Genomic DNA, 10,711 nt, shown 5'->3' with positions numbered 1-10,711 from the left:
ATCCTGCCAGCCCACCACAGACACTTCCTTGTAGATCAGGCATGGATTTTTCTCCATTTCTAGTCTTCTCTGACAAGCTAAAATAAAGAATATGGATATTTCTCTTTCTGTGACAAAGCTACTTTGTGTCTTTGCTCTAGAAGATGTCCCATGTAAATTCAGCTTTGTTAACATCTGTACATGATCCAAACCACCTAGCACAAAATCAGAGACGAACCGCATTTCACTTGCTGCCCAGGTGAACTGCCCCAGCAGCTAACGCTCTACAGCAGATCTGCCACGTGAAGCACGAGGCATTTAAATCAGATTATACAAGCTTGTGAAGGCTAGACACTCCAGGGCTTGCACTTGTGGAAAGCAAACAATTCTAGTCCCTGACCCAGTCTGGCCATTTTCTGTGTGAATTTGTCGGTCAAGAAAGCAAGGGACTTGCACAGTGGGGAACAGTGGCAGACAGCACCGGCAGCAGTGGTGCAGTCTCCCTGCTGATTTCTGGCTACCCAAGTTCTGGCTTTTTTGCACCCCAGATAACGAAGAAAGACATTTCCTGCAGAGTCCACTTTGCCTCCCAGTGCCTGCTTTTTACAGTAAATGCAGCGCTATTTATGTAACTGAAAGTTTACATGGATGTTCATACGCTATGCAGGCGGTATGTGACGCTATAGTGAAAATACACATGTGGTCAATGTGTCACAGGGCAACAGTGCACACCCGCACGCTCTCCAGGGCCCACAGATTCCTCTAAACCTGCACCTGAGGCCACAGGACGTGTCCCAGGTGGGGAAAGGTCTGGCAAGAGGTGAATTTTGTCTCCCTCTTCTCCTTGTGAAGCCTCCATAAGCTGTGATTGCTCTCAACAGGCCCGCTTGCAATTCTCAGCAGTTCCTCTTGTGGAACGCACTGCAGAGGGAATCCCCCCGTTTTTTAAAGATCACGTTTCCTACGCGGTTGCCCCTCCTTCACACATCAGAAGTTGAATCATACAACAAAAGAGGCATGCGGTGAGTAAACTACCTTTCTATCTAAGGAAACTGGGGACAGCCCTGAGGGGAAGGAAGGGGGTAGCATAAGTGAAGCAACAAGAATGGTACTGCAAGCGTGGCAAGCGGAGGCTGAATTTCAGTACACAGTTCCTTCCAGGAAGATTTCAAAGTAGTTTACCAAAAAAAAAACCCCAAACAAAGAAACAATACCCCACCACCAGAACAAAAAGAGGGCAAACCGTGGCACAGAGAGAGAGATATGACTTACTCTCAGGTCTCCCAGCAAGGCAATAGTTAAAGCAGTATCTCCAGAGTCCATTGTCCTGTCTGGTAGGGTGGTAGGGCACAGCAGTCAAAATGAGATGCTTCCTTAGCAGCCACATGGGAAGAGCTGTGAGCGCAAATGGGCAACATTTGCTTCCCATCACTCCTGGACTTTCCAGGGACAGGAAAGCTTAGGAAAGAAGTGGCAAAGAGGAAGGAAAAAAGCAAAACAGAGAAAGACCTTATGCACCCTGCCTTAGAGATGAAGCCTGGCTGCTGGGGTAAGAGGATGCAGCTGGGTTAACACCTGACTCAGGACTGAGCTATTTGGCTTCCGCTGCTGAGCTGAGTGACGCTGAGCCCACTTCAGTGTCCTCTCCAGGGAACACCACCATCCTCAGGCAGGAATAGCCCTTTCCCCTCTGCAGCAGCTGAGAGCCATGCTCCTGTGCCAGGAGATGGGAATGGCATACCTAGGAGGTTTTGGAGGGCTCCCCAGACAATGGGAATGTGGAGAGGAGGGAAGAGGCTGGGAGCTACCCAAGACTCGGGTGACTTGGGCAGCTGGGTAGGTGGAATGACAGTATTAGAGAATAAGGTGACAAATTTGAGAGAGCAGGGTGGCAGCAGGCAGGAGTGGAGGGACCTGTGCCAAGAGGGACAGCAGGAAGCCGATGACTGGAGTGTGATGGTTACGCAGGGCAGCTGGAGGGAGAGGCCAGAACAAAGGGAGGCTTTAGCAAAGTCACCAGGTAGGCAAGTCCATGGGGAAAAGCGAAGTGAAAAGAGGAAAAAGAGGCAGGAAAAGGGCAAAACTGAGACTACCAGGGAGGCCAACCAGAGTCAGAAGCACAGGTAGCCCTAGGACAAGCCTGTTCGTCACCAGCTCTGGCCTCTGGCAAGAGATGCCTTGGGTTAGGAAGGTGATGCTGCTGTTGCCAGACACCAGAAAACAGCTTTTACTCTTCATTCATTCATCCTTTATTGTTGTAGTCCAGGTTTTAGGTGCATCTTGCTGCTGGCCTGGAAGGCAAGGACTCGTGCCACCCTTGTGCAAGCTTGGCTGTTTGTTATCTTCCCTGCTGCGCAGCTATGATTTTCTTAATCTGCTTCTACTGCTTATGGCACGTGTTTTTTTGGTTATACTTCGCTGGTAGGTGTTAATTAGCTTCTCAAAAAGTAAGCAACCAGTATTGTTTCTATGTTTTGTTCCTTTGTTTTTAACTTTCTCCTTCACTAAGAGGCAATAAATGTTCACTTTCCCTTAGCAAGAACTTTAACCTTTTTGAAGGAATGCAAAAGTGCTTTTACCAGTTTCACTTTGCAGACAAGAAGCACAAAAGGAGAAACTTTGATAGGATTTTCATTCACTGAAAACTACTGTTCTGAGAGGACTTGTAGAAACTCAGCAGTGTTCCACATTTCTGAAGATGAGATGAGAGCTGTGTCAAGACCGCAAAGATCACCTAGTTTTAAAACTTGGACTAGAGCTCAGGAATGACTGGCTTCCACATCTGTATCAAGACCACCAGGATGTGCTTCTTGGATGAGTATATTAATTTTATACCACATCTTGTTCTCCTGTGAGAAATGCTTTGCTTTTTTTTTTCTTTTTTTGTAAGGCCATATGGAATAATTAATGTGGAATTTATCTCCATGTGGGGCCGTTGTCTGTCTATGGTGTGAACACTGATACTCATTGCAGATTTTGAAGGTCCTTCCAGCTGACGCAAAGTGACATTGCCTTGTGCTAAACCCATCTCAGTTTGCTCAGTCATTTCTTTTTCTAAATTATTGTTAGAAAAAAAAAGCAGAAAAAAATTGAGATAAAAAGGAGCAGATATCAAAGTTAAGGAGATGTAAGGAGAGACAAATGTTTAATGTACTCCTTGCATATGTAATTGTGTTATGTGATTTCTGTGCTATAAATAGCCATGTCAGGAAAGCATGACACGGACATGCGTGCTTGCAGCTGAGCTACACCACACATGCATGTGTGCTTGCCTTTTAGTCATGTGTTTTCTCTCTGTCCTCATACCTACAGAACATAACCAGTGTGTCAGTGACCAGGGACGTGGGACTACAGGCTTGCTGATCTGTCCAACGTGTTGTACGTAAGACCTCTGAGTAGTTTTGAAAAGTTGCATCGATATCCAAAGTAATACAAAACGTTACTGTCTCTTTTTGTCTTTCATTTTATGGACCTCATCTTCAGCCAGTCTGTTTCTGTGTAGGCAGTGGAGTTGTATCACCTTGCACTATGCTGGTGTAACTGATGGTAATTTTTTGCACAAATGATGAACGTAACAATTGTGCTCAGAAATGGGTCACACAAAGAGTGGCATTTTCAGTCCTTGTGGGTCCCTTAGCTTATAATTTGCGCTACCCCTTGGAAGGCTTGCCAACTTTTAGGAAAGTTTTACTATTAAGCACTTGAAAATTCTTTGTTTTTTTTAAAACTTAGGAACGGGATAAAGAGCTCCCTTGGCTTTTTACCACTCTGCCTGCACGCAGTCCCTGCATGAGGCCCAGAAGCAGTGTGTTTGCTCAGCCTGGTGCTGTATCCTAGCAGTACTGGAGAGCTCTCCTCAGAGGAGCAAAGAGGAAGTACGTGCCAAACTGTTCAAAGCGTTCTAACGAAACTGTTTTCTTTTGGTACCGAGAACAAAAACTGCTTAGCTGGCAAGAGTCATCCTGCCCCCCCCTGACCGAGGGCTGACCTCCCCCGGCCGCCCGCCTGTCAGCTCCCCTGCACCGGCGGCGGTGTCGCCGGTGGGACGGGTTGAGCCCGGGCCTCACGGTCCCTCAGGTGAGCACACGCCTCGCCTCGGTCACAGCTACGGACGCGGCCCCGCCAGCCTCACAGCCGGCAGCGCCCGCCGCCGCTTCCCGCCATTTCCTGTGAGTCGCCGCGGTGGGCGGGGCCCCCGCTACGGGCTGGAGCGAGCGAAGGCCACGTGATGCCTCCCGTCGGAGGCGGGCTGCGAGGGGGGGGGGGAAGCTGGGCGCGTCACGTGACGCGGGCGGCGGCGCGCGGTCACGTGAGCGGGCGGGTGAGGCGGGAGCGAGCTCGTGGGGCGGGGCGGGGCGGCGGGCGCGCGTGCGCGGGCAGAGAGCGGGCTGGTGCGGGCCGGGCCGGGCGGCCGCTCCCTCGCTGGCAGTGCTCGCTAAGATGGCGGACTTCCTGCCGTCGCGCTCCGTGCTGTCGGGCTGCTTCCCCGGCTGCCTGCTCACCAGCGGTGAGGCCGAGCAGCAGCGCAAGTCCAAGGAGATCGACAAGTGCCTCAACCGCGAGAAGACGTACGTGAAGCGCCTCGTCAAGATCCTGCTGCTGGGCGCGGGCGAGAGCGGCAAGTCCACCTTCCTCAAGCAGATGCGGATCATCCACGGGCAGGACTGGGACCGGGCGGCCCGCGAGGAGTTCCGCGCCACCATCTACAGCAACGTGATCAAGGGTGGGTGAGCGGCGGCGGCGAGGCCGGCCCGCCCTGCCAGGCACCGGGCCGGCGGCCTGCGGGGGGAGGGCGGGGGGGCGGCGGCCTGCGGGCGGGAGCGGAGGGAGGGGGTCCCCCGGGCCGGGGGGAGCCGCGGGGCCGCTGCCGCCCGGTCGGCGCTCTGGCTTGGGGCGCCTCACCCTTCCTCCCGCCGAGGGCGAGCGGCCGGGCCCGCCGCATGTCAGCGCCGCCGGCCCTGCCCCGCCGCGGGCGCTGCCCGGGGGCCCCGCCGTGGCTCCTGCCGGCGGAGCAGCGCGTTCGGTCCGTGAGGTCCCGGCTTGGCCAGGTCCCGGTGGCGCGATCGCGGCCATGGATGGGGGGCAGATGCACCTGAGGGGGCGTGAGGGGGAGCCGTGTCCGGCGGCGGGGGGCAGCGCCTCCGCACTTGGCCCTGCTGCGGGGAGCGCGGCCGTGGCGCTGCGGACGGGGCTGACACATCCACGGACGGAGCCCCCCTCACGGGTGCGCTGCCAGAACCGCCGCGCACGGGTAGGAGCGGCTCTGGATTTCGCTGCTGTCACCCTCGCTTATTTCGCTCTCTGATCTAAATCGCTCGTCGCGTTTTGGGTTCGGGCTGTGCGATAGCTGCACGGTCTCCGTGAGCGTCTGGGAGCAACGAAGGTTGTCAGGCCTCGGCCCCGCGCTTGACCGGAGCTGAGCTCCAGTGACTCCGAGGGAGAATGGTTATACAAAGCTGTTTACAAATCAAGCCCGGAAAAACTATAAATAGCAAGGCAGTAGAAATCATGAGCGTGTATGTTGACCAGGTTATAGTTTATTAATAAAGTAAGGTACTTCCTGCTCTGTGAAAATACACCGTAGGAGCTGCAGATCTCTTTTGGAGGCAGCTTTCCTGCAGTCATCGCTTTTGACAGTTTGAAAAATTATGGAAAGAGAGTGAAGCTTGAAAAAATACTTTGGCATTGAACAAATATGTTATTATAGAGTTGTTCGTTACTACATCTTAATGTTCTTATACCTCTCCCCATGTCTTTACGGTGGCTTATTCTTTCTGGAATTTTCTTCTTCATCAGTAAAATCAGTACTAGAATTAATTTCCCTTGTTAGTATGAGCAGAGTAATTTTTGATTTATTCCTTTATAAGGGAGGTTTAAAATACTCTGTTTCTCCTAGAGAATGTTTACCAAAACAACAAAAAAAGTGCAGGGACATCTTTAGGTGATGCAACTCCTTCTGCACTTCAGCAGTGAAACCATATTTTCTAAAAAGTGCTGTGATTTTAGTAAATACTGTCTTTGTATCTCTGAAAATGTTAAAGACAGTAGTAACTAGATGCCAAGTTTGTAAGAATACAAAAAGTAGGGAACCTTAAAATAAGCTGTCTGATGGTTTAACATACTCTGAAATAAGCTTTTAAACATACTTCGTTTGTCTTGTGTTCGTGCCAGGTAAAAGTTTCCTTGGTAGCACGGACTAGGGATTTAGTAATTAAAAATAGCACTTTTTCAGGAGTTTAACTTGTAGGATGGATATTATATTGTTGATCACGGCCATGGTTTTCAGATGGCAAATACCTTGTGTTTTGATATTACCTGAAAATGTAGCGCTTTGAATGGGTCTTTCAGAAACTGATTTCCTACTGGGTGGATAGTCCTGTTGAGCTTTGACTGTACAGAGTAAGTGCATTGTTTGAATCTTCGCAGATTTGTAGGCTAGTGAAATAGTAGATGCTGAGAAGCTCTAATTGCAGTGCTCTTTCATGTTGTTAAAGGTGTGAGAGTCCTCGTAGATGCCAGAGAGAAACTTCATATCCCTTGGGGAGATCCTGCTAACCAGAGTAATGGAGATACGATGATGGCTTTTGATACTCGGTCAGTCATGGTGGTGCAAGGCATGGTGGAGACGGCAGTTTTTTTACAGTACCTTCCAGCCATAAGAGCTCTATGGGCGGATAGCGGTATCCAGCATGCATACGACAGGCGCAGAGAATTCCAGCTGGTAAGATTTGTGTTTCAGTGTTTTTAATTGAGTACGTATGATTCTCGTTCCTGTGTTGCTTTTCTGTAAGACACTGATCCTTACAGACCTTAAACATTTTTGAGTGGCAGACTGTTGCACTGTGGTATTACAAACAGATGCATTTATCTCTTCCCCGCCCCCTTTTTTTTTTAAAAAAACCAAGAATAATAAAGAGCTTTTGACATAATTGTCCTCATTTCATATGTGAGAAAGCTGAAGTACAGAGGGCTTTTATGTTTTCTAACAAAGCTAGAAACTGCATAGTGTTTTTACCATATGGTTATTTCCACCCTTTGTTAACTAGTGTATCAACTTAAAACCAAAACAAAACAAAATGATTTGCAGTAAAGGAAGACTTTATAGTAACGTGATTTTTAAGAAAAGATATGCATGGGTTAATGAGAAGAATTTAAAAACCACTCCCTTCTCTATTCCAATTTGAGCAATCTAGCAAACATTCCCTTTGTATACTTCCTGTTTAATTTTGAATGTCTATGTTAATACTCATGTAATGAGATTTTTGTTATATCGGAGTTCTCAGCTGGAGATGGAGTATACAGTTTAATAGTGAGGCTGAGATGGAGTCAATAGTGGGGTTGGAAAGGAAGAAGTAACGTGTCTTGATTCTTGAGCTGGAGCTTTAACTGTCTGTGACAGCTGAAGTCCCTTTGCTCCATTTCCATGCAAGTGCTGCAAAAGGAAACAAAGAATTTAAGTTAAATTTGGTGGTTATTGGCTCATAGGCCTGTGTAGTAAATGCCACTGGCATAGGGTTTTGTGGGGGTTAGTGGTTGAGAACCTTAAAATAGATTAAATCTGTACTTGTAGGTGTCTTAAACCTAAGTGGCTTTGTGCTTTTATGTCTTAAAAATAACCTTTGTGTTAGTGTGAATCTGAACAATAGCTGATGATGTCTCCTGTTGAGCTATTAAGAATGTTGTGTAATCACACTCTGACTTAAATAGGTTGTGTAAATGCACTATAAATATGTATTGCACTGATCACAGAAAGTCTTCTAGAGATTGCAGAATGGGCAGGTGCTCCAGTAGCCTATCACCTGCCCAGCCTAGTTCTGAGCTATGTAAATAAGTTTCTAATGAGACCTGTTGCTCCTTGTGTTTTTCCTTCAAAGTGATAGTAAAAGGGTAATTGCTCTACTGTAGTCAAGATCCTTTTCTGGTGCATATGTCACTGTGCTGAAGTAATCTGTTTGAAAATCCGTTAAATAAAATTGTTTTGTCTTTGTTTAAGCATGTTTAGTGACTTCAGGCTAAGTAGTGAAGGAAAAGGGAGCTATTACTATTCTGTCATCTTTGAGTCTCTGAGAATTAGGTTCTTCCCATAACTGAAGCATGTACAGAGTTTCACTTTGAGTAGGATTTGAAGAATGTGCTCTGAATCTGTCCGGGGAAAAAAACCCAACTGTTGCTTTCTTTTGGAAATCCCTAAATCTGTATGATGTTCTCTGCAAAAATATATATGGATCGTGTTGTGTTTTAGCCAGAACTCAAGAATATTTTTTTTAAGGGCTCTTAATAGTTGAGTACGGTTCTAATACTAATTTTTGAAAGTAAGGTAACTGCTTCATTTATACTTTACATTGCTTTATTTCCTAAATCCTTTCAAAATCTCAGCCTGACATATTTATGCCAAGTTATAAACATGAGGAAGAAAAAAAGCAAAGCTGAATGATGTCATTGTATTGCATGCAAGCAGTGTGATCAGTGCTGGCCAAGTGTGAAGTCTCAGTTTTATCCCAGTAAGCTTCAAGCGTAACTTATGACAGAGCTGCATGTGGGTGGCAGGATGGCGGGCGGAAAACTCCTGAAAGCGGTATGTATTTTTGCCGTACCTGCTGACAGGCTTTGGAGAAGAGTGTTCAGAGAGTTTAGATATGTGCTATAATATGGAAAGAAGACACAGATGGTTAAGGAGGGAGTGACAGGCGTACCCGAATCAGGAGGCAGAGCAGGGGGAAGTTGGAAGAGACACAGACGTTTCAGTTGTATCGAGTACGGACTCTTGAAGTAAGGATTCAAGACTGAAAATTTTAGCGTTGTAAAATGGGGAATAAGAGAAAAATACTGTTCTGCTTCCAGTTCAACTGCTTATGGCACAAAAATGTAATGAAAGGAGAGAGACCAGCAATCATTAGATGAGTAGGAGAGAGGGAAAAGTGGCATTAAAAAAATGTGTAAAATGCTGGGACTGAGCGTGGTAGAAGAGTATTATTTGACTCTATATCCTCTTGACTTCAGAGTGTTGAGTGAGTTTAACTTTTTTCACTGCAAGGAGTTTGACACTGCACTAAAAAACATGGTTCATATTAAGAGCCCGCAGGCAGGAATGCTGGAAAAGTATTGTTTATCATGGGAATAGGGCACTTTGGGGCAAAGGTAGAAGTGAGCAAATGAAGAACAGAGCAGTGATGGATAAGGAGTGAAAAATGTTAAAATTTACATAGAAGTTCTGGAGGAAAGGAAGCAAGAGTGTAATTGTAGAAGTCATGTGTAGCTTGGACAGATAGGAAGTACAGAGAAAGAGGATTTAAGATTAAAATTTCTGCACATATATGGTTAACACTTAAAGATGTATGTACTTTTGTGATGTAGATCATCGAGCTGTTCTTGCTTTTTTCATTTTCCTCCATCATCTTTCACTTACAATGCCAGAGATGATGCTGGGAGCCTGAAGAAATGTTGTGGTCTTTTTATAGCAGCATGAGAGGGGAAAAACAGAACTAGGTTGTATTTTAATGGAATTAGGAATCAGCATTTCCATGCCTAGTTTATTGGAGTGTCCTTCCTCATTTTGTTAACTGGAGTGGTCATGGGGATAGTCTATATGATTTATTTTCCTTGGTATAAAAATAGGGGCCTTCTGGCCACTAACAGCAGTATTACGAAAATTCATTAGGTCACGCTTGTATAGTGCTTTAAAACTGGAAAGAGCTAATTACAGCTTAGTACAATACATGCCACTTCAATACTTCTCAGGTGGTTAATATTATAATCCCTCAAATTTTATTACAAACCGAAGTAATTTGGCTGATAGTTCCACTAACACGGTTAACTAAAGACTATTTTGGTGCTCTGGCTTAGTCCCTGTAACTTACACTGAAGATTCCGCTTATCCTCAAGCTTTCTCTCCATCTACCGCGCTTACTTTTCTCGTGGCCTCTAGTCAGATGGCTAACGTAGATTAATTACAGAGTTAGTCTGAATCAGTCTTAACGGTTTCTGACATCTGATTAACATTTCAGGTTTCTCATTGCAAGTTGATTTCCAGCAAAAATCTCCTGAAATGACTTGGATAAACGTAGCCATTATCTTAACTCTGCAACATGCAAAGCAATTTAACTAGACATTTCCTAGCCTTGATGTTTCTACTCATGAGCTATTCAGCTGTGTAGTTGTAAAGGTTTGCTGTTCTCATTGAGATCTGCTTTGAGGCACTGGCAGCTGAGGAGCGTCTAGTGCTGTGCTGCTGCATATCTAATAACACCGCGAAAAGCACTTCTGAGTAAGGGTACCGTTGTGCGCTGCCTCTCACTTTGGTGCGTTTGCCATGGACTTGCATTTCGTGAATTTGCTGCGAGAGTTGTTAACAGAGAAGCGTTTTGAAGTAGTCTGCAGGAGTCTTTAATTCTCTGAGAATGGAAAATTGGGATGAGAGCCCAGTTGCTCAGACACATGATAAGCTTTGAATGTGTTAAAGGTTTGTTCTTGTTAAAGTTAACTTTTGGGTGGATTTGGATGTTTGCTACCAGCAGTTGTTGATCTTCAGGTAGATACTTGTCCTACTTGCAAATTACGCTGAATGTTGGTTTTATGCCATGAACCTGCAATGCACAGGGGCAGTGTTAACACTTTATTCTGTCCACATTTGCATAGAACTGCAGATGATGCAGTAAGGAAGATAGGATGATGCATTTACATCTGGATCATGTTTACTTCTGTGACATGTCTGCAAGTGCTAGATCAGATTATA

The 10,711-nt window shown here is 46.3% G+C and overlaps 1 protein-coding gene across 1 annotated transcript in view; it reads left to right on the top strand.

Annotated features, from left to right (window-relative positions):
- The first annotated feature begins 4,345 nt into the window (after positions 1–4,345).
- The window catches only part of GNA13 (G protein subunit alpha 13), a 29,320-nt gene continuing 22,954 nt past the window's right edge, over positions 4,346–10,711 (top strand). Inside the window, exons 1-2 of the mRNA XM_037404957.1 lie at positions 4,346–4,702; positions 6,474–6,700. Coding sequence (XP_037260854.1) covers positions 4,420–4,702; positions 6,474–6,700 — 510 coding nt within the window. The 5' untranslated portion in view covers positions 4,346–4,419. The remainder of the gene's footprint in view (positions 4,703–6,473; positions 6,701–10,711) is intronic.

Source organism: Falco rusticolus, chromosome 1, assembly GCF_015220075.1.
Source record: "Falco rusticolus isolate bFalRus1 chromosome 1, bFalRus1.pri, whole genome shotgun sequence".
In the NCBI taxonomy this organism is placed as follows: Eukaryota; Metazoa; Chordata; class Aves; order Falconiformes; family Falconidae; genus Falco; species Falco rusticolus.
Note: the sequence above shows the minus strand (reverse complement) of the source record. Positions and strands in the feature narration are given on the sequence as shown.